Genomic DNA, 23,453 nt, shown 5'->3' on the forward strand with positions numbered 1-23,453 from the left:
AGGGCTGAAAATGGAGTTAATGATTGATGATGCCTCCATTAAAATCCCATAAGTACACGGTTCAGAGAGCTTCAAGGTTGGTGAACAGGGGGAGGTGCTAGGAATATGGTGTCCCTGGGGAGGGCATGGAAGCTCTGCCCCTTCCCACATACCTTACCCTATGCATCTCTTTCCATCTGGCTGTTCTATCTTTTATTATATCTATCTATAACAAACTGGCAAATATAAGTAAGTGTTTCCCTGAGTTCTATGAGTTGCTCTAGCAAATTAATCCAATCCAAGGAGGGGGTTATTGGAACCTATGCTCTGTAGCTGATTGGTCAAAAGCACAGGTAATAACCCGGGCTTGCAATTGGCATCTGAAGTGTGTGTGGGTGAGAGTAGGCGGGGGCTGTCTCAGGGGACTGATCCCTTATCCTGTGGGATCTGATGCAATCTCTAGGTAGATAATATCAGAATTGAATTAAATTGTGGGACACTTAGTTGGTGTGGCAGACAATTGCCTGTTGGTGTGTTCCTAAACTTCCAACAAACTCCAACTCTAGCAAGCTTCTTTACTGTTTTTTGTCCACAGCCTTCCTGGAGCTCAGAGCTAGCTATGGAGACAAAACACGTGGACGGATAATGGATAGTCAGACTATGGGGAGTGATCTGTTGGGAAACAGGCTACTTCACTTTCCCTGTCTACTTTTTCATATAAATGTACTTTAAAATCTTATACATATATTACTAATTCAAATTATGCAGATCCACATGTCATGTGTTCTGATCTCCAGATTCGTTTTTAATCCCAGAAGTCTGAAATAGAGTGAAAAACCAAGTGGTTGTAGTTGGAACCCAAGAGTGGTTGGGACTGCAGAAACCACGTGCAAGTTAATAATGTTGTTACATATCTCACAGTAGGCAAGGAGTTAGTTGAATGATTTTGTAGTACACCCTACAAAGATTTTATAATTACCCTAGCTAGAAAAGTATCCACGGGGAGAGGGGTTGATAAAGAAGAAGGGCTAAGAGAGAGACTTGTGTTCTTTCCATGTCCAAAGTTTTATTTTAAAAAAAGGTTAAATGTTTCTTATTCTGCCTTGAATGGCAATGTCCCCAAGTTCTCAATCAATATTCAATCCTATTAATCTGAAATGCCTGAATTTCTTGGCATTCTCTGCTTTAGATAGTTTCATAAAATATTTTTTAAAAAATATTAAAGGGGTGGGGCGCCTGGGTGGCTCAGTCGGTTAAGCGTCTGCCTTCGGCTCAGGTCATGATCCTGGAGTCCCGGGATCGAGTCCCGCATCGGGCTCCCTGCTCGGCAGGGAGTCTGCTTCGTCCTCTGACCCTATCCCCTCTCACGTGTTCTCTCTCTCTCATTCTCTCTCTCTCAAATAAATAAATAAAATCTTTAAAAAAAAAATATTAAAGGGGTAAGAAAAGTCTACCATCTTCATTTTGTAGATTAAGGAACTGACTAGAAAAGCCCCCAGAGCCCAGGTGGAGTGGTTTCCTGTTGAGTGTTGTTCCCATGGCGTCTCACAGTGATCCCCTGAATGTTGAACATTTGATGCGTGGTTGATCCTCAACCCTGGCACAGTAAATCACTTGGGGAACCACCGATGCCGAACAGCAGCCCAGACTAAATCAGACACTCGGGTGTCCCGTAAGACCCCAGAGTCAGTAATTTTTAAAACTGCCCAGGCAATTCCCATGCGCAGTCATGGGTGAGAACTACCGATTTAATAAAATTCCCCCTCTAAACGTGACATATTCTGTTTATAATGTATAGTTTTCTGCGATATTACCATTATTTTCATTTTATACATATGTAAAATATGTACACACAGAGATATAGCTATGTGCATACGTATACATACTAGTCTCCTTAGCGTATATACTGATTTTAAAAATAATGTCAATGAAAACATTTTCACTCCTTCGGATTGGCACTTCTCTCCAATCCAGACCGCCAGTCTAATGACCAAAGCCGACCTTCCCCCGCTTGACTCCACCCCCCGACGTTTCGCGGCGGCGCGCATGCGCAACCCGCTTTCCCCGGAGCCCCAGCCGTCCGCTGCCACCGGCTCCTTCCCGGGCCCGTCTCGCCTCCGCCCCGCCCCGTCCCCCAGGGTCCCACCCCCCGGTAGCCTAGCCCCGCCCCTGACACCGCCCCTCGGGCTGGCTCGGCCCTCAGCTCCCGGCTGTCTGCCGCCGCTGGCCTGTCCAAAATGGAGGGCTCTCCACCGGCACCGTTTGCCCTCCGGCTGCTCCTGCTCGCGGCGCTGCCGGCCGCCGGGTGGCTGATGACGGTTACCAATGAGCTGCCATTGCCGCCCCAAGCCCCGAAGGTAGGGCAAGGCGGGCGCGGCTCGGCCGCTCCTTCGCACGGACCCTCCCGGGAGGCCCGGGCCGGAGCCGTGGGACTTTGGCGTCCGCATCGACGCCTCTTGCCACCGGCCGGCGGGCCAGGGGCAGGGGTCCGGGTGCCCAAGAGAGGAGTGGGGCGAAGCATCCAAGGAAATGGGGGCAGCCTGGGAGAAGGCGGCGAGAGAGCGAAAAGGGTTACTTAATGTGTGGTTAAGCCTAGTGCGGCGAAACTTAGGGATTCTTAGGGCACTCCCAGCTGTTGCCAGCCGGAGGGGGTTTTGCCGTCGAAAGTACGCGATCACAAGTGCTCTCAGGCTTTTGTAATGGCGCCTTCCTGGGGTAGAGCCGGCACTGGGGCCAGGCAGCGTTCGGGAAAGGTGGAAGTGGCTGGGTGAAGAACAAGAGCGATTCCAGGCCACCTGTCTGCTCCCGCGGCGGCGGGAAGCGCTGCCTTCCCCACGGCGTGCAGGGCTCGGGGTGCGCCAACGCCGGGTCGTCGGGGCGGGAGAAGGAGAAGGGCTGGAGACCCGACACTTAACCCTGACGTCGTGCCTGTCTTTGGTGCATGTTAGGAGGAGTGGATCTTTAAGCGTGGCGGGACCAGCCTCGCCAGCATCCACTGGGAACCGGCTGGAAACGCACAAATCCGATGCCCTGGGGGTGGGGCCCAAAAATTTGTGTCAGCAAGCCCTCCAGGTGATTCTGAAGCTAGCTAAAGTTGGATAACCACTGCGCCCTTGTACTAGAGGGTATTTGGTTCTTCTCGCTTTTGCCGGGGAGTCATGCTTAAATAAACCAGTATTTGCCGTTCATCGATTGAATGTATGGTTGGGAAAAGTTTGAGGATTTTAAAAGAGGAGTTTTCCCAGAATGAAAAGAAACAATACAGGTATACTTTTTCTTACTGGTCAAGACTTGAATACTCTAAATTCAGGGGTGACTTACACCAAAAAAACACTTTAAAAAACCTTTTTTTTTTTTTTTTTTTTACTTTTAATGACATGACTCTCTCTGAGAACAAAAATAACGAGGATATCTCACTTTCAATTCTGCTGGGACATTTCAAGAAGGCACAACAATGCAAGCCATAAGAACCACTTGTATCTGAAATTTTATGGACCACAGTGCAACTGGTCAAAAATATGAATGTGATTGGTGAGCGCCAAGAGACCAAATAAAAATGAAATGATTCTTAAAGTTCTGGAACTCCATTGTTTTCCAAATTTTAAAGATTCATCATAATCACTTGTGAATCCAAGGATACTTAAATCTATAGTCTGAGAAAAATGCATTTTGACTGCAAGCTGAAAGTATACTGCGCTGTGAACTTAGCTCATCATTTCAGTTCTCCCTTTTTATGCCCTCCTTCCACTTTTGGAAAGTCCAGATCTAAACTCAGAATTTCATAGATGAAAGAAAGCTGAGCAGGGAGAGGGAGACTCTCATTCCTTGGAAATGGTTATATGGGAAGCTGAAGCCTCTTGATCTAAATTGTTCAGTGTTTTTTTTAAATTTTCCTTTCTTTTCTTTTCCTTTCTTTTTTTTAATGTTTAAGCCCCAGTTGGGGACTTGAACTCAAGACCCTGAGATCAAGACCTTAGCTGAGATCAGCAGTTGGACGCTTAACTGACTGAGCCACCCAAGTACCCCTATTTTGAAAATTTTCAAATGTACAGAACATTTGAAAGAATGTTATGGTGGTCACCACATTAGATGAGTGCCATCTAGTAGACTTTGGTGTAGTGATGGTGTTTGCTCTGTCCATTACGGTAGCCATCGGACTGCTGTGGTTAGTGAGTGCTTGAAATGTGGCTGACTAGGGAGACTGAGGAACTGGTTTTTAAACTTTTATTTATTTAATTTTAATTAATTTAAATGCAAATAACCACATGTGGTTATTGGATACCATATTGAATAGTGCAAACTTAGACCACCATTAATATTTTACTGTACTTACTTTATGCTTTTATCACCTATCTGTTCATGTGTTCATTTTTGTATCTAACCTGATCTGAATGTAAGAAAACAAAGTCAGGAAAATTCTCTCAGTGATGCAGATCTACTGGATTATAGGCATTTTTCTGTTTTGTTTACATGTGCAGTTGTTAGAAGTCAAGGTTACCCAGATTGTAAAATAATGCAAATTTTTATAGTACATTCTTCTAATATTAAAATAATTTGGTCACCAAAGAGAGGCATCCAGAGGACACATATTTGTAAATATTTATTTCATATATTTCCCTGAGACTTAATTCATTTATTATTATTATTTTTTAAGATTTTTATTTATTTAACAGAGAGAGAGAGAGATTGAGCACAAGTAGGCAGAGCGGCAGACAGAGGGAGAGGGAGAAGCAGGCTCTCTGCCGAACAGGGAGCCCGATGCGGGGCTCGATCCCAGGAGCCTGGGATCATGACCTGAGCCAAAGGCAGCCGCTTAACCGACTGAGCCACCCAGGCTCCCCGACTTTATTTATTTATTTTAAACGCGGTATCTATTACCTTTGTCCTTAGGAAGCCATGTGAACCAGCTGGGCATCTTGTGAGTGAAGGAGTTAGAGGAAAAATTGAAAATGGGTGGGTAGAAACTTCAGTTCTGCCACCCACTCTTTAAGTATCTGTCGTCCTGGCTCACAATCTTGAACTTCCAGTTCTGGTGGAGGTTCTCAGGTAGAGCAAGAAATATGACCTATCTCCGAACTTGGCCCCAGGAGGCAGTAAGGGATTAGGGTCTCCTCTGAAATGAAATCATTTCGAAAGAGCAAAAAAATTAATTGAATTTGGTTCCTGCAAAATACAGCAGGATAATATCTGTTAATTGTCTTTTACAAACCCCAGATTTTACTAGGCAAGTGATATATGTAAGTGCAGTAAATTACTAACAATATAGTGTATGTTCACTACTGAAATGCAGAAGCTAGGGAAAAGTTTCTTAGAATACGATCATTGGAGGGTTATCTCTGGCTGTTAGAAGAACAATAGAGTGTATAGTTAACAGATCCTCTAGTTTGAAAAGAGGAATTCTTGGCTGGAATTAGAACACAAAAAAAATATAACCACCAGTTTGATGACTTACTGAATGTTGGTTTGTTCTAGAGATGAGTGTACTGGTTCTAGCCTATGCTTAGTTCTAGATTAGGATGGACCAGGCTGATTCTTTTTTTTTTTTTTTAAAGATTTTATTTATTTATTTGACAGAGAGATAGCGAGAGCAGGAACACAAGCGGGGAGTGGGAGAGGGAGAAGCAGGGAGCCCGATGTGGGACCCGATCCTAGGACTCTGGGATCATGACCTGAGCCGAAGGCAGACGCGTAACGACTGAGCCACCCAGGCACCCGGACCAGGCTGATTCTGAAGCTTCATAGGCCCCCATGCAAGTTGGCAAGTGTCCCAAATGTATGGTATAGGCTTTCCATGCTTAGGGTCCTGTTCCTTGAGTAGAATCACTTCAACCTCATAAAATCACTTCAGTCTTATTCTCTCATTTGTTGGAAATATATAAAGTATTAGAGATAGTCACAGTGCCAAGAGATACACTTGTATATTATTTTGACTATGAATAATTTTCCTATTTTCTAAGTTAAGAATACCCCCCAGGAAAAAAAATATTTTTTTTATTCTAGGATAACAGTGTCTAACTGTGAATAAACATAGGGAAGGATTTGCTTTACAAATGACAAATTGTAATTCCTGTGAGTATTGGTGAATACTTCTTAAAATTGTGCTTTCTTCTCTTTAGAAAGCAGGTCATTAATAAACTTAAATATTTGAGTAACTGCTTTTGAGCATACCTTGAGAGGCACTAAAGCGGACCTGTGCACAGTATATACTTGTCCACAGACATTAGGGGACATATTTAAGAAGAAGGGTTAGAGCAGGGATGCCTGGCTGGCTCAGTTGGAGGAACATGCAGCTCTTGAGTTCGAGCCTTACACTGGGTGTAGAGATTACTAGGAAAAATAGAAAAATTTTAGGGGCACCTGGGTGGCTCAGTTGGTTAAGCGACTGCCTTTGGCTCAGGTCATGATCCTGGAGTCCCTGGATCGAGTCCCGCATCGGGCTCCCTGCTCGGCGGGGAGCCTGCTTCTCCCTCTAACCCTCCCCTCGTCATGTACTCTCTCTCTCTCTCTCATTCTCACTCTCTCAAATAAATAAATAAATCTTAAAAAAAAAAAAAAGAAAAAAGAAGAAGAAGAAGGGTTAGAGCAGTTTTGTTTATGAAAACAAAAAAATTGGAAAAGACTCAAATGTCCTTTGATAGTGGAACACATAAGTAAATTGGTAATCATTTGATGGGCTTTTATACAGCACTGTAAATAAATGTCTTTACCTGCAGGCATCAACAGTTTTAAATAAAAGAAGTTCTAGAAGAATACATACAAAATTGTATTATGTAAAGCTTAGAAACAGAGAAAACTAAACAACATATTGTTTAGAGAGAGACAAGCACGGTAAAATTATAAAGAAAAGCAAGAAATGATTAACGTGGAAGACAATATAGGGATTCCTTCTGAGGGGAGGGAGGGGAACAGGACAAAGAGGGTCACGCGGGGGACTTGTGAGGTGTAGACGATACTCAAGTTTTTAACCTAGGTAGTAGGTACGTGAGTGTTATTTTTTTTTAAACTACATTTGCATATTATATGCTCGTAAATGTGAAATATTTCATAATTAAGTGGAAGAAATACAGATTATGAAAAGTTGGAATTGTGAGGACCTAAAAAAGGCTGTAAAAATAAAAATGCTGGCTTTTAAAAAAATGTTCTTTAGATGTTATAAGCGGTTATACAATAAATATAGTTGAGGGGAAAAGAAAAAGAACTGAGCTGTTTTTACTTTGTGAAATGCATTACCTATCCACTTTATATATGTTTTGCAGGACAGCATCAGAATTAATGTAACTACCCTGAAAGGTGTTGGGGAAGTATCTAAAGAACAGGTTTGTCTGTTTTTGATTATGTTTTAATATATCACTTAGCGAAGTAGTAGGCAGCCTATGTTATTTTTCCCTGCACATCTAATTTAGTTAGATAATGTATTTTTGACATGAAGAATTTGTCATCATTTACAAACCATTGGAATTAATGTATATGCTGCTTTATTTTAAGGTTGTTCTTAACATAACCTATGAGAGTGGACAGGTATATGTAAATGACTTCCCTGTAAATAGTGGTGTAACCCGAATAAGCTGTCAGACTTTGATAGGTGAGTACTACTAAATTATTTCCATAATTGTTCCGTTTTTAGTAATACTAAACTCATGAAACACGGTTCTTTGATGTGATGTATTTCCATTTTAAAATAATAATGTACATCATTACTGGAATGTATAATAAAACTAATGTGTTTAAAGTTCAAATCCTACTTTATATTGGTTATTCCTGGCATATTCACATTTCTTTCTCATGAGATTGTCATTGACTGGAGCTGCATTTCTGGTAGGTTGATATCAATGTAAGAATGTACGGAGAGGTAATAAGTGGAGATTTACAAGTACGAGGCAAAATCTTGGAGGAGTGCTTATCACAGCTGTAAGAAAATAGAAAAATAAATTGTTGCTCTAATTCTCTAGTTTTCTGTTTCTTCTACCCTTATGTCCAGATAACATTTTTTTAACCTTTTAAAATCTTGAGTTGTTTAAAGACAAGCAAATATGTTATATGTTATGTTGTATCACAGTATTTGGAGGAAATAAAGAATATGAGAAATATGTATAGTATTCTTGTAACATATGCATTGAAGGCAGTAAATTTTTCTCTAAACAATTGTATTTTGTGCTTGATTTGTTACGTACTTTCATTGTCATTCAGTTCACAGTGTTTTCCAGTTATTTGTCTTGATAGTCTCTTGTCCTGTGGGTCATTTAGAAGTTAAGGTGCTTAATTTCCAAACATTTTGAAACTTCTGTTTTTATTGTTTCCACCTCTGTCATCAGAGGTGCACTGTGTGTAATTTTAACCCCTGAAATTAGAGACTTGCTTTGTGGCTTAGCAGATGGTCAGTTTTTTGTTTTTTTTTTTTTTTTTTAAGATTTTATTTATTTGATAGAGAGAGACACAGCGAGAGCAGGAACACAAGCAGGGGGAGTGGGAGGGGGAGAAGCAGGCTCCCCGCAGAGCAGGGAGTCCGATGCGGGGCTCGATCCCAGGACCCCGGGATCATGACCTGAGCCGAAGGCAGACGCTCAACGACTGAGCCACCCAGGCGCCCCCAGATGGTCAGTTTTAAGAAATGGTGATGTCCTTGTGTCCTTGAAAAGAAAGTACATCATATAATTACTTGGATATGATGTTCTATATATATCCAGTAAAATTTTTTGTTAATCATGTTGTTCAGTCTGTTAGAGAAGTACTCCTTTTCCTGTTTGTTTGCTTGTTCTATCAGTTATTGAGAATGGTATGTTAAATCTCTACTCTCTAGATTTGTCTGTTCTCCCGGCTTTGTCAATTTTTGCTTTCTATATTTTGACATAATATTACCAAATTCGTACAGATTTGAACTATTATGTCTTCCTTGTAGATTGATTTTTTTATCATTGTAATATGGCCTTCTTTATCTCTAGTGATATTTTTGCCTTAAAGTCAGCTTTATCTATATTATATTTTAACAGTAATTGCTTTTTGGCCAGGCACAAGTGGGAGGGAGGTGGACTGTTGTGTGGTATCTTTCCATTTTCTTTCAATCTTTCTGAGTCCTTATAATTAAGGTGAATCTGTTATAAGCAGCATATACTGGTGGGTCTTATTTTAAATCAGTCTGTCAATCTGTCTTTCATTTTGGATTTTGATTTATTTATATTAAATCTTTAATCTGAATCATTTGTTTCCTATTTGTGTCCCACCCCCCATTCCGTGTCCCTTTTTCTTCTCCTTTTGGCCCTCTTCTAGGTTATTTTTTCTTTCATCATTAGCCTCTATCTTGTTGGTTTTTATATTATTTTCCTATTTTTTTTTTTAAGATTTTATTTATTTATTTGACAGAGAGAGACACAGCGAGAGAGGGAACACAAGCAGGGGGAGTGGGAGAGGGAGAAGCAGGCTTCCCGCTAAGCAGAGAGCCCGATGCGGGGCTCGAACCCAGGACCCTGGGATCACGACCCGAGCTGAAGGCAGATGCTTAACGACTGAGCCACCCAGGCGCCCCTTTTCCTATTCTCTTAATGGTTACCTCTGAGATCAATAAACTAGTATTTTTATCACTTCCCAAACAAAGCAGGAACCTCAGAACATGAAAACTCCATTTATTCCCTTCCTACTTTTGTGTTGTTACTGTCCTACATTTTAACTCTCTGTGTTCTTAAATTCTAATATTACGTACATGCCTGTAATTATGTAACATAATTGTTCTTACTATATTGTGTAATCCAGTACTCATTTATGTTTACCTTAATGGTTGCCCTTTCCATCGCTCTTCATTCCTTTCTGAATGAAGAAATAAATTTAGGGGAACAAGAACCACAAAACCCACATCTGTCTAGAGGCACATAGACACTGAATGAACGTGTATGTGTGTGTTTCTTGTTCCCCTTGGGGCTTATCTTCCCCCTGCCTAAAAAATTCCCCTTAGTAGGGGATCAAGAAATCCATTTAGTGCAGATTTGTTAGCTGTGAAGTATGTGAGCTTTTGTTTAAAAACATCTTTACTTTGCCTTCATTTTAGGAGGATCTTTTTATTGGGTAGGGAAACAGGTTAGTACTTCCTAGGTTAGCATTTTTTTTTTTTTTTTTAAGATTTTATTTATTTGACAGAGAGAGAGAGACAGTGAGAGAGGGAACACAAGCCGGGGGAGTGGGAGAGGGAGAAGCAGGCTTCCCGTGGAGCAGGGAGCCCGATGCGGGGCTTGATCCCAGGGCCCTGGGATCATGACCTGAGCCGAAGGCAGACGCTTAATGACTGAGCCACCCAGGCGCCCCTAGGTTAGCATTTTAAAGACCAATTTCATGATCTTCTCACTTCTGTGGTTTCTTTTTGAGAGAGAGAGAGAGCACATGAGAAGGGGGAGGGTCAGAGGGAGAAGCAGACTCCCTGCTGAGCAGGGAGCCCGATGTGGGCCTCGATCCCGGGACTCCAGAACCATGACCTGAGCCGAAGGCAGTTGCTCAACCAACTGAGCCACCCAGGCGCCCCACTTCTGTGGTTTCTGTTGCGAGTCAGCGTCAGGCTTGTTGCTCCAGGGAGGATAAATTAAGGTTGGGTTTTTGTTTTTGTTTTTTTCGGTTGCCCTTAATATTTTTTTCTTAGTTTTTGGTTTTCAGTAGTTTCACTGTGATGTGCCCAGGTGTAGGGTTCTTTCATCTGTGACTTGATGCCTTCCTGGAAAAATTTTTGACCATTGTCTTTTCAAAAAGTGCCACAAGTCCTCTTTCTTATTCCCTTCTTGCTTTTCATTTACATGTATGTTTTCACAGGGTTCCATATAGATTTTACACTGTTTTCCGTTTTTTTTTTTTCTATCCTTTTTTTCTTTTCATCCTCCCCACACACGAATTCATCAGCTCTGCCTAACTGAGTTAATTTCATTTACTGGACTTTACTTCTAGGATGTCCATTTTATCTTCTAAAAAATTTTTTTTGAAGATTTCATTTATTTATTTGACAGAGAGATAGAGAGAGAGCACAGGTAGGCAGAGCGGCAGGCAGAGGGAGAAGCAGGCCTCCCGCCAAGCGGGGAGCCCAACGTGGGGCTCAATCCCAGGACCACGGGACCACAACCCAAGCCGAAGGCAGCCACCCAGGTGCCCCTCTTTTTTCTTTATTTTCCATCTTCTGCTCAGGCCCTGGATACTGGCCCAACTCTTTTTTATTTTATATTTTTAATTTTGATTTTAATAGCTTACACTTATCTGGTGAAATTCTCCATTTTATCATCTATTTTCTTTTTTTTAAGATTTATTTATTTATTTTAGAGAGAGCATGAACAGGGTGGGGGCAGAGGGAAGAGGGAGAGAATCTCAAACACACTCTGCACTGTGCATAAGCCCAGCAGTGGGGTGTTTGGTCCCACGGCCATGAGATCACCACCTGAGCCGAAACCAAGAGTCAGATACCCAACAGACTGCATCACCCAGGTGCCCCAATTTTTTTCTTTTTCTTTTTTTTTTTAGATTTTGTTTATTTGAGAGAGAGCATGAGCAGGGGACGGGGCAGAGGGAGAAGCAGACTCCCTACTGAGTGGGGAGCCTGACGTGGGGCTCGATCCCAGGACCCTGAGATCATTACCTGAGCCAAAGGCAGACACTTAACTGACTGAGCCATGCAGGTGCCCCATCATCTATTTGTCTTGAACCTATTACTTTCAGTAAATTTAAAGTTCATGTCTGCCCAGTCTAATTTTTTGAGCCCCTCTGGATCTGTTTTGTTTTGATTCTTCTCCTTCAATATATTATTTTTGAAATTGTGTATGAAAAGTTATAAAGTCTCTGGATAATATTACCTTACTCCAAAGAGGATTTACTTTATTTTAACCCCTGGCAGGCATGATAATAAGGGGCAGAATACCTTAATTTTTAAATCAAGGATTGGGCTGATTGAAGGCTGGATTCTCATCTTTGTAAAGCTTAGTCTATTTCTTATTAACTGTTATTCCTCAGATGTAGCTCATCATAGGTCCCAAGTGAAAACTTGGGGGTGTTTATGAGGGCCCCTCCTTTTGTGGTTCCCACAATCCCACTGTCATGAGCCTGCCAGAGGTTCTGCTTAACTTCTTCTTAGTGTCTTAGGTATAGGGTCAGTTTCTCAGCCTAGCCTGACTTACTAATCAGCGCATGTTTCGGGGCGGGGGATGGGGGGGGAAGATTGCATAGAATGTTCACTTCTATTCTTCCCTTCTCTCTAGGATCTTGTCACAAGTCCTAGATACCTTTGTAGCCATAATCTTTATTGTATGCCCCTCTACGTGGGACTGCCAAAATCTGCCCATTTAGCTCTGTTTAGCTTCTCTGCCTCTGAGGCATTACTTTCTATTGAGCTCTCCAGCTTCTCTACCTGTTCCGCTTGGGAATCAGTAAATGCCTTGGGAGGGCTCTGGCTGACTTTTTAGCTCTCCGCTGCCTCTAGACAGATGTGGGTTTTGAGTGTATATGTGTGTGTTTCTTTTTTTACATCTTTTCTAGTGGCTCTCGGCGAGAAGGTTGGTATACAACAAGCTAATTGTTCATAGCTAGGAAAAGAAGTGCCGTTATTGGTTTAAGTAATGATTCCATTGATGGCATATTCATTAGGAATTTGCCACGGAGTGTGACCTGGCTGCCCTCTGTATTACTGTATGTCAGTCACCTTGCTGGTCATCCCAGTTGTTGCATTGAGTTTCTTTGATGGCTGAAGTAAATGCCCATCCTATCAGTTACAACAATCTTCAAAACAAATACAACAACATGAAGTCTTCTTCTTAATGCTTTTAAAAACTTCTTCTTCTTTTTTTTTAAAGATTTTATTTATTTATTTGAGACAGAGAGAATGAGAGAGAGAGAGAGCATGAGAGGGGGAGGGTCAGAGGGAGAAGCAGACTCCCCGCCGAGCAGGGAGCCCGATGCGGGACTCGATCCCGGGACTCCAGGATCGTGACCTGAGCCGAAGGCAGTCGCTTAACCAACTGAGCCACCCAGGCGCCCTAAAAACTTCTTCTTTGTTAGGTGTATTAGTTAGTTGTTGCTATGTAACAGTTTAATTCTAAACTTAGTAGCTGACACCAGTATTATCTCATGGCTCCTGTAGATCAAGAACCCGAGCTTGGCTTAGCTGGGGAAGATCTGCTTCCTAGCTCAATCATGGTTGTTGACAGGATTTAGTTCTTGTGAACTGTTGGACTGAGGCCTCCATTCCTCGCAAGAGGTTGGCCGCAGGGCTCCCTCATTCCCTGGCCGCATGGACCTCTCTGGGGGCGTCTCACAACATGGCAGCCGGCGGTATCAGCGAGAGGGCGAGGGAGACTGCCGGTAGGAGCGAATACTCACAAGACAGGAGGCACAGCCTTTCTAATCTGATCACAGAAGTGACTTTCCATCACTTTCACTTTATTCTGTTTGTCAGGAATAAGTCACGAGGTCCAGCCCACACTTAGTGGGAGGGAATCACGCAAGGACATGAATTGCCGGAGTCAGGGGTCCTGGAGAGCCATTTTGAAAGCTGCCTACCGCAGTCAGGAAAGTCAGAATATCAAGGGCTTTTTTGGTTTTAATTTTATTTTATTCTCCATCAGGGGTGCCTGATTTGGGGGCTGAAGAGTCACCACTTTGATGTCTTTATATGACTGCATTTTCCCATCCGTTGAATCTCTTGTGGCCTAGTGCGCCAGCCTTTGGACAGACAGATAAGCTGACGAGGAGCCTACTGGTCTGTGAGCAAGACCAGTGGGCAACCAGGGAAAACGCTGAGCTGGACCACGGGAGAGGGGAAGTTTTACAGTTCGGAGCCGTAGAGGATGGGAGGGAGGTTAGGCAGACCGGAGAGAGAAGAGCAGCAAGTCCCCCCAGAAGGAGCCTGAAGAAGGAGCATTCAGAGAACTAGCCGATAAGTCAGAGGGATGCTGCTTGAAGGTGTTTGAGCAAGGCGGCTGTATCATCAGAACTCGGTTGCAGAAGACTAATCTGGCACCGTTACATGAATGCTGTGAAGGGGAGGGACTAAAGAAGGGAACAGTTAGGTAACTGTTATGATGGCAAGTAGATGATGAGCTACATATTGGATGGGGAGGTAGCGGGGACATGGAAATGACAAATACAAGAGAAGCTGGACTTGGAATGGCCCAAAGGAAGCAACTAACTGGATACAGGAAATGAGGGTGAAGAAATCAAATGTAACCTTGCAAGTCTGGAGAAGGGTGGATTCATTTACAGAAGCAAGGACGTCAAGGAGGAACGGTTTTGTGAAGACTTAGGTTGAACTAAAATGTTAGGTCACTTGGTTCTCAATGGAAATGTCTGTACCTGTTTACAAAGTTAGAAATGGTAGTCTGTACCCCCCAGAGATTTTGATTTATTGAGATTGAGATGAGGCTCTGGCCCCTGTACCATTCCCCAGCTGATTCTGACGCATTGGTCGGATTTAGAACCACTAGACCGGTGTTTGAATAGTACTGATAACTTCTGATGGCATATTTTTTTAAATTATGCATTTATAATTCTGGGCGGAATCACTACTGAACAAAAGGCATAGAACAGTAAACCCGATGCATACTGTCAAGGGGACGCCGCCTAGTCAAGGAGACAGGCTTATAAACAAAGAGCTACACTGCAAGAAAGTTAGTGCTTAAAAAAAGGCATGAACTCAGCGATATAGGGGTACAATAGCTAGAACTACTTAAGTAGGAGTTTATTAAAAATGGATGAGGAGCGAGTGAGTAGTAGAGAACATTCCAGATAAAGGGGAATAGCCCTATAAAGGCACAGAATCCATTTAAACAGCTGGATCTGTATGCAGAATATCCATCTGGGTTCCTTTTTGGCTAACAATCCTTATACGATAACATTTGAGGGACTAACGTTTGAGAAACTAAATGTTCCTTTTGCACTAGTTTCATTGATTTATCTTTTTGCGTAGTGTTTTCTGCCTCTGTAGGGTAGTCGCTGGCTCTGTGGATCAGCTGCACTGTCACACCCCTCCTCCACTGCTGGGTTTGGGGGGGATTCTTCGCTAGAGAGGGGTATGACCAGCAGCTAATCCTGCCCTGTTGTCCCTTAGTGGGGAGTGATTACAGGGCTGTCCCATCCTCTTCCCCATTCCTGCCCTCTCCAACAGCAACAGGTCACTTCCTGGAGAAAGAATTGAGAAAACAACTCCGTGTCCTTACTGCTTGGGCCCCTTGTATCCCTGGATTTTGTGAATGAGTGAAGGGATGAATGAATGGACTTACTTTACTATAACATGGGATTAGCTGTGTCTTCTGGCCTGCTTCTAGGTAGTTATGCCTTGTTCGTTCCTCCTTGACAAACTATCTAAAAGAATAGGAATGATGTTGCTAGCGTGGTAGTCTAAAGACCATCAAGCGTTTTTCCCTTTTCAAATGACCGTAAACATTGTGAAGATTTGTCAAGTTGTCTTTATTTTCATAAATTCTGTAACATCAGTGAAGTCGGAGATTAAGAAAGGCAAAGAAATTATTAACACAACTGTCTTGTTCCATGTAAATGTCATCAAAATAATCAAATTCAGTAATAGATTTGGTGGCATTTGTTTTGTTCAAAGCTGTCCCTTCTTTTTTTTATAGTGAAGAATGAAAATCTGGAAAATGTGGAGGAAAAAGAATATTTTGGAATTGTCAGTGTAAGGATTTTAGTTCATGAGTGGCCTATGACATCTGGTTCCAGTTTGCAACTAATTGTCATTCAAGAAGAGGTAGTAGAGATTGATGGAAAACAGGTAAGATAATATGATTATTAGTTGGGAATTAAACTCTAAAGATTTATGCTGGGTATTATGCATGTGTTATATTATTATATTATTTATTTCTGGCTTGATAAGGAAAAATGGTACCCTAATGTTGCCTGTATACAATCATTTAGAATTTTTTTTTTTTAAAGATTTTATTTATTTATTCATGAGAGACAGAGAGAGAGACAGAGGCAGAGGGAGAAGCAGGCTCCCCGCGGAGCAGGGAGCCCGATGCGGGACTCGATCCCAGGACCCTGGGATCATGACCTGAGCCAAAGGCAGACGCTTAACCGACTGAGCCACCCAGGCGTCCCAATCATTTAGAATTTTTTACTTGTTTTAACATTTGTTTAGCATTTGAATTCTTAATTTTTAAAAAAAACTGATTATATTTATACATGTTTGTATCACTTTAAAATATAAACATTAGTAAATAGAGCAATTGAGTGAAGGGAATGAAGTGGGATGGAGAGCAAGCTTATAACACTGAATGCTACAACACTCAGATTAAAGTTGCTAATTAAATGCCTCAAAGTGTGGGGAATACAGAGTGATTGTGAAGAGTGTAAGTTTTTTAGTTAAAGAGAACAAGGAGGAAAAGTTACGTTAGAGTCTTACGGCGTTGTGCCATTATTTAAAATAAAGAATAATTGTTTTTCTTTCATAGGCTCAACAAAAGGATGTCACTGAAATTGATATTTTAGTTAAGAACCAGGGAATACTCAGACATTCAAACTATACCCTACCTTTGGAGGAAAGCATGCTGTATTCTATTTCCCGAGACAGTGACATTTTTTTTACCCTTCCCAACCTCTCCAAAAAAGGTACTTTGAAAGACTGTCACTTAAAGTGTTAAGGAAATCATTTCTTTAGTGGATAGCTTCCTAACTGGAGTTAATGTGTTTGGAAGTAGGCTTCTTCCAGAAATGCTTTATAACACCACTATTACTTTATGTGTCCATTTAAGAACTTCCGGAACCTATCTTGAGTCTTAATAGAAAGTGATCAAAACAAAAAGTGATCAGTGATGACTGCTTGGTGACATTTTGTGGTAAATAGCTACCCTTACTCTGGGCAATCGTCACTAAATACACAATAAGAATATTGTTTAGGTTCATTTAGAGAAAGAAGTATTCGTTTTTTTCTATTGAAACATGGAACTTTTTGAAAATTTGACTTTCTGCTTTCTGTGTGATAGAATCATAACTGGTATAGCTTCCTATAACTGTCTGAGTTTATGGCATTTAAACATGAACAATCAAATGTTATTTTTTTCCTCCTACGGCAAAATATATTCTTAGTATCCTGCATGTGTTTGGCATAGTAACGTTAGAACTAGTAAGAGAGACAGGAGCATGTAGCTAGTGTTTTGGTAACGTGGCTCTTCCTTCTCAGTAGAAAGTGTCAGCTCACTGCAGACCACCAGCCAGTATCTTATCAGGAATGTGGAAACCACCGTAGATGAAGACGCTTTACCTGGCAAACTGCCTGAGACTCCTCTCAGAGCAGAGCCTCCATCTTCCTATAAGGTAAATCAGGTATTTGGGATTATCTTTATATTACAGACATTTGTGGAAGAAAATAGCATTCCAGATGAGGTGGAAACCATGAGGATTGGGAGTGTGAAACATCGTTATTAATAGTGGACTCATCGCTGTTGCAGTGTGAGCTTTTCAGGTTTTCCCATTTTCAAGTTTCATGTAATAATACAGTTAGATAATGATTATCAAGTCATTGGATTTCATTTTGCGGGGGGCTTTTCAGTTCCAGGGTCATTCCCATATTCCCGTTTATTGCTTCTGTGACTGGTACCTGGCGCATGCGCGTGCTCACGCACGGTACCCTCGGGATCTTCACGGGGACCGAGCGCCGGTGGTGAAGGTGAAGGGTGTACTTTAAGGAGTCGGACCGCGTGGGTTTGAATTCTGGTTCTGCCACGTACTAGTTGTGTGATCTTGGACAAGTTCTGAGTCTCTCTAACCTCAGTTTCTTTATCTGTACAATGGGGCATCCACTTTAATCGGTAAAATCATGCAGTTGTTACCAGGATTAAATAAACTGGGTGCAAATGTAAGTGTGTATTTCTACCTATTAAGTATTCCTGTATTACTAAGGGCATGATATGGCTGCCTGGAAATATATTCGTGGTTCAGACTGAGTATCTTGATACCTCTAGCTAGGCCTCTTACTTGAAATAATTTCTATTTAAGTGAGCAAGGTCTGTGGTTAGTCTCAAAGGATTCCAGAGGCTGCTTTTAAGTTCCCACTGAAGGTTGGGATTGCTTATTTGGGGTTGCTGGAGAAACTCTGGTCACTTTTTGCTGCCTGAACGCCAGCGCCCTCACCCTGCCCACCTGCCTCCCTTGGAGCGAGGCCTCCCACGCCATCCGTGCGCCTTAGTGTCTCCTCTGACTCTCTAACTACAACAACATGTTTTGTGCACAGTGAATTCCCCATCTGGGCCAAAAGCCACAAACAGACGTTTGTCTTTCTCTTCTGCTGTTGTCCTCCAACTATTAGAAACCCACGGTTGCCCAAATTTGGTCTGTTTTGCGTAGACTAGCCGAACCTCTTACCATGTAGCAATAACTTCCACTTAATTTATAGACAATGGTATAAATAATTGTAAAGAATAACAAAGTAACATTCCTATGCCTGTATTATTAGAACATAATTTTTAAGATTGTAAATAATTTTATCAAGGTACATTTTAAAATAAAATGCACCCATTTAAAATGTACAGTTATTGGTAAATGTAGGCACCCATGTAACCAGCATCACAGTCAAGATACAGAATTTTATCATCACCTAAAACTGGAACATGATTTTTAAAGTCTCTTAGAGATCGAATGATACTTGGCTTGTCTAATCAAAACTCCTTTTTTAGGTGATGTGTCAGTGGATGGAAAAATTCAGAAAAGATCTGTGTCGGTTCTGGAGCAGTGTTTTTCCAGTATTCTTTATGTTTCTCAACGTCATGGTGGTTGGAATTATGGGAGCAGCTATGGCAATAACCATCTTAAAGGTGCTCTTCCCAGTTTGTGAATACAAGTAAGTAATTATTGTTTTAGAAACAGCATTAGTGTTTTTATTTTTTTTAAAAAAGCCAGGTTTGTTGAGTGATAGCAAAGTGATGGTACAAAGCTCCCAAGGAGGGAGGGGACCGAGAGGGTTGCCCCAGCATTCGTGGTTTTTTTTTAAGATTTTATTTATTTATTTGAGAGAGAGAGAGTGAGCAAGAGAGAGCAGAGCCGGGGGAGGGGCAGAGGGAGAAGCAGACTCCCCGCCGAGCAGGGAGCCCGATGCGGGACTCGATCCCAGGACCCTGGGGTCATGACCTGAGCCGAAGGCAGACGCTTAACCATCTGAGCCACCCAGGTGCCCCTTGATTTTTTTAACCATAAGAAATTATTTCATAAATGTAAAAGCGAATTTATTGTTAGCATTTTTACAAGTTACAACAGTCAGGGGGCACCTGGTCGACTCACTTGGTGGAACATGCAGCTCATGATCTTGGGGTCATTAGTGGGAGCACCACGTTGGCAGTAGAGTTTACTCAGAAGAAAAAAAAAAAGCAGCTAAATAGTCATTTTAGTAGTCTTGATAGAAGTAAATCTCACACAGCGAGCCAGTTTTTGGCTTAAATTATATTGTACTATGTTGGAAAAGCCATAGGATTTATAGGAAAAAAGACCCAATTCAAACATTCACTTTTCCACTTGCTTGTCGTGAGGTCTTTGAAACTCCCATTTCTTCATGTGTAACATTGAACTAATTCCTCCCTTAAAGGGTTTGTTAAAAGGCCATCATGCAAGCAGAGAGCCTGCGGAGTAAAGAAATACTAGTATCCTTCTCACCTTTTAGTTTGGTTTCCCCTGAAGAATTCCCATTTCCCGTTTCTTTCTGAAAATGAAAATTCTGGAACTTAATAGTTTCTTCCTTTTTCCTTTGACTTCCAGGAAGCTCAGGACCTTTTTTAACTTTATTAGGTAAATCTGCCTAGAAAACCACTTTTTTTTATAGTTCTTTTACCAAATGTTTTGTTACGGGCTTCTCTTTGGGAAGAGACGCAGTGTAAAATTAAAAACCAGATTTGCAGTATACTTTTATCAATGGCAGTTGTACTAAGGATTGGTAGTAAAAGATTACGTCAGTACAGAAATATAGAGAGCAATTAACTTAAAATACCTCTTCATTTCCCTGAATCGGAACGTTACCTTATTATAAACCAAATTCCCACATACATTCGTGTTATTTCTGGACTCTTCTTCATGCCGTGCCGCTAGCACGGTTTTAATCACTGTACTGCTTTAAGAAAACCGGGCAACTGTCTCTTCTCCCTATTGTTCTTTTTAAAAAATGTTACAGCTGTTCTTGGGCGCCTGGGTGGCTCAGTCATTGAGCGTCTGCCTTCAGTTCAGGTCATGGTCCCAGGGTCCTGGGATCGAGCCCCACATCGGGCTCCCTGCTTCTCCCTCTCCCACTCCCCCTGCTTGTGTTCCTGCTCTCGCTACCTCTGTCTCTGTCAAATAAATAAATAAAATCCTTAAAAAAATACTTAAAAAAAAAATGTTGCAGCTGTTCTTGCTATACTCCCCTGTGAACTTTTAGAATCAGCTTGGTCAGTTCTATAAACAACTTGACTTCTGTTGACATCTTTTTTTTTTTAAAGATTTTATTTATTTATTTGAGACAGAGAGCATGAGAGGGGGGAGGGTCAGAGGGAGAAGCAGACTCCCCGCCGAGCAGGGAGCCCGATGCGGGACTCGATCCCGGGACTCCAGGATCATGACCTGAGCCGAAGGCAGTCGCTTAACCGACTGAGCCACCCAGGCGCCCCGACTTCTGTTGACATCTTGATTGGGATGAGACTGAACTTGCAAAACAGGTCTTGGATCCAATCCAGAGACCTCCTCCTTGGTCAGATACTTAAGTAACAGAAGGGAAAATACTGCCTAAAGATCCTTGAGGTAGCCTTGTCTTACTATCAAACTGTAGACAGAGGAAATATTTAATTTCTATTTTTATATTTCAGAGGAATTCTTCAATTGGATAAAGTAAGTGTTATACCTGTCACAGCTATCAACTTATTTCCGGATAATCCTGAGAAAAGAGCAGAAAACCTTGAAGATAAAGCATGTGTTTAAAACACCATCTCAAATCATGGACTCTGAATTAGTCTTTTGGCTCTAAATTTGCCACTTGAATAGAATTTTCTTTAAATCGCTAAGAATCTGTTTATACACTAGGGAAATTGCTGAACTCCTAAAACTGCCTAAAACTTGACCTTGAAGTGACAGGTTAAAGTTCACCTTATTCTATAACAGGGCTGGCTATTCAGATGATGAATTAAGGGAAATTTAAATGAAGTAGAAGAGAAGATGTGAAGAAACTTCAAAATTACCAAAAAAAAAAAAAAAAGGGCCGGACAAAATGCCACGTGCCAATATTTTTCAAGGTGCCTTTGTAAGGGAAATTCTGTCCACTTAATTACTATAATATATGAGACTTTATGAAAAGCACTTTATGAAATTCTAATTTAAAAGCTCAAGAATTTAACATATTTTTTTATTCAGTAAAATGTGCCTTTATATTAAGTATGTGACTCAGTATAAAATCACTGAAGTGTATCATGATCTGATTGTATCCTGAACCAAGACTACTTACCTGAATGCACCAGGATTTAAAAATAGTAGTGACATGTTTTCACTCTAAAATAAACTTTTTGAGGAAACAGTATAGAGTTTTGGTATAAAAACATTTCCCAGGCAAGAACTGCTTCTGTGTTTAAGAGCTCCTTTCACATACCCTGGCTGAAACCAGGGCTCAGATGAGTTAAGGAGTCCATCCGTCAGTGTCCTGGAATTTGACCGTGCCCTTGCTCTCGTGGTTCTTAGTGCTATTTACCCTTCAGCAGTGTTTGGTCTTTTTTTTAACCATCACTCACACTGACATCTATTTTATGTGATCTAGTACATAAAATACCTTTATTCCAAGTGGTAGATATTTCCTATTATTAATTTTTTATTGCAACTCATCATTTTAAACGTATCGTTCAAGAAAGTAATGACTGGTTTTTAAAACCACCTTAAGCAGGGAGGGGGGGCAAAAGTAAAACCCCCTTAGAGTTAGGCTAAATAGGTATGTATGTATGGGGGAAGGATGACAGGTAGCAGAGTGAAGAAGTGAGGTTTCATTTTGCCTGTTTTTAATAAGGAAAACAGCCCTGTGAAACACACTTTCTCCATATTATAGAAGAATAAATAATAGCAGGAGATTCAGTTTGATCCTCACATCACCCAGCTAGTAACACTTTATGTCCTTCCTCTGTCCTTTAAGATGCTAGAAATCTCCAGTTCTGACTCCAAGGGTCAGGGTCTACTGCATCCATTAAGTTTACAGAGGCTCCAGTGAGGAGGATCCTGCAGGGGGCTACGTGGCCCATTGCACAGTGTGGGCTTCAGCAGAGTCCTGTCCTGCCTTCCCTCCCTACCAGTGAGACCTGGGACCGTGGCATGCTGCTCTTTTCTATGGTTGGGATGATACAGTAAGTTATTTTTTAAAAAATCCTAAATGGGTATCTTACCTATAAGGTCTTATACCATTAACTTTCATTTATTAACTTACCGTTGCACCATTACTTTCATTATGCTTTGTATCCACGAGTGAACGGGTTCATGAGTTTCATTCATTCGAGCACAGTGAGCAGCACTGGCTTATGAGCATCTGCTTGCCTACAGGGCAGCCTCGTATGTAGGCAGAATAAGGTCAAGCAAGAGTGTATATATGTATGTATTTTTTTTTTCTTTTTAAGTGCATTATAAAATGAAGGGTCTTTAAAGCTCTCCCAGGAAGAGCAGGGAAGCTACTGTAACCCCAAGCAGGGAGGCACAACGGGGGCATGGTTTGTGCATCAATTGGCTACTTGTGTAAAAATGTTCGGGAATTTTCAGTTATCCACTGGCACCCAAGGAGCTAGAGCCAGTCTTACTCCCTAGAAGGAATGGCAGCTGGACAGTGGAAGAGAAGATGCTGTACTCAGAAGTGCACATAAAGACACTTTTGCAAGCTAAGTAATCGCACCTGCGCTGCAAACAACGTGGGCAGTGAGAGAGAAATGGGGTAATACTCAAAACAAATTTGCTTTCAGCTTTAAAAAATTGCCTTTATTCAGAATCACACTTTTTTTAAATCTTACCATTATCAAAGTTTAAAAAAAATATAGCACTCAGTGCAATGAAATACTACATTTAATTATTACTCAAACACTTAAGGCAGGCTTCTCACAGTTTACATGTGAGAATTTAGCATGATCCAAACTCAAATATCCACTTCTCATATCTTTCAATGTCTGCAGCAGAAACGGACTTAGAGACCTTTTTTAAAGCCATTTCAAAATCCTCCATAGTTGTAGGCATGTGCATTTCTTCTCTTGAAAGATTTCGGATTTCCTCTGGGGTCAAACCTTCAATACGCCTTCTCATTGCCATCAAGGATGCATCCCTAGGTTAATGAAAACACACACACGAAGTGTTATTTTGATTGAATAAAAACCCGTGAACAGAAAATCTTTTCAGTATGTGTTATTTTGTAATTATCCGACCACAGATACTTAGTACTGCACAGAATCTTTTATCAGAATACAAGGCCTGGGGCGCCTGGGTGGTTCAGTTGGTTAAGCAACTGCCTTCGGCTCAGGTCATGATCCTGGAGTCCCGGGATCGAGTCC

General features: G+C 41.5%; 2 protein-coding genes across 6 annotated transcripts in view; one reads left to right on the plus strand and one right to left on the minus strand.

Moving 5' to 3' along the window:
- Positions 1 to 2,167: 2,167 nt before the first annotated feature.
- GINM1 (glycoprotein integral membrane 1) lies at positions 2,168 to 21,463 on the plus strand. 2 transcript variants are annotated; one of them, XM_034990989.1, is made up of 8 exons: positions 2,168 to 2,336; positions 7,236 to 7,295; positions 7,465 to 7,561; positions 15,561 to 15,712; positions 16,392 to 16,548; positions 17,120 to 17,253; positions 18,612 to 18,775; positions 20,760 to 21,463. In XM_034990989.1, the coding sequence occupies exons 1-8, from the start codon at positions 2,217 to 2,219 to the stop codon at positions 20,869 to 20,871; spliced, it is 996 nt and encodes a 331-aa protein (XP_034846880.1). In that variant the 5' UTR covers positions 2,168 to 2,216; the 3' UTR covers positions 20,872 to 21,463. The 2 variants fall into 2 exon arrangements, with proteins under 2 accessions (XP_034846880.1, XP_034846881.1); XM_034990990.1 differs by having other exon boundaries at positions 17,123 to 17,253.
- A 1,408-nt stretch (positions 21,464 to 22,871) lies between these two features.
- The window catches only part of KATNA1 (katanin catalytic subunit A1), a 33,695-nt gene continuing 33,113 nt past the window's right edge, over positions 22,872 to 23,453 (minus strand). For all 4 annotated transcript variants that reach the window (XM_034990988.1, XM_034990987.1, XM_034990984.1 and 1 more), the window contains one exon: positions 22,872 to 23,227. In XM_034990988.1, the coding sequence (XP_034846879.1) occupies positions 23,029 to 23,227 (199 nt within the window). In that variant the 3' untranslated portion in view covers positions 22,872 to 23,028. The remainder of the gene's footprint in view (positions 23,228 to 23,453) is intronic.

Source organism: Mirounga leonina, unplaced genomic scaffold, assembly GCF_011800145.1.
Source record: "Mirounga leonina isolate KUSES-001 unplaced genomic scaffold, KU_Mleo_1.0 Mir_53, whole genome shotgun sequence".
Classification (NCBI taxonomy): Eukaryota; Metazoa; Chordata; class Mammalia; order Carnivora; family Phocidae; genus Mirounga; species Mirounga leonina.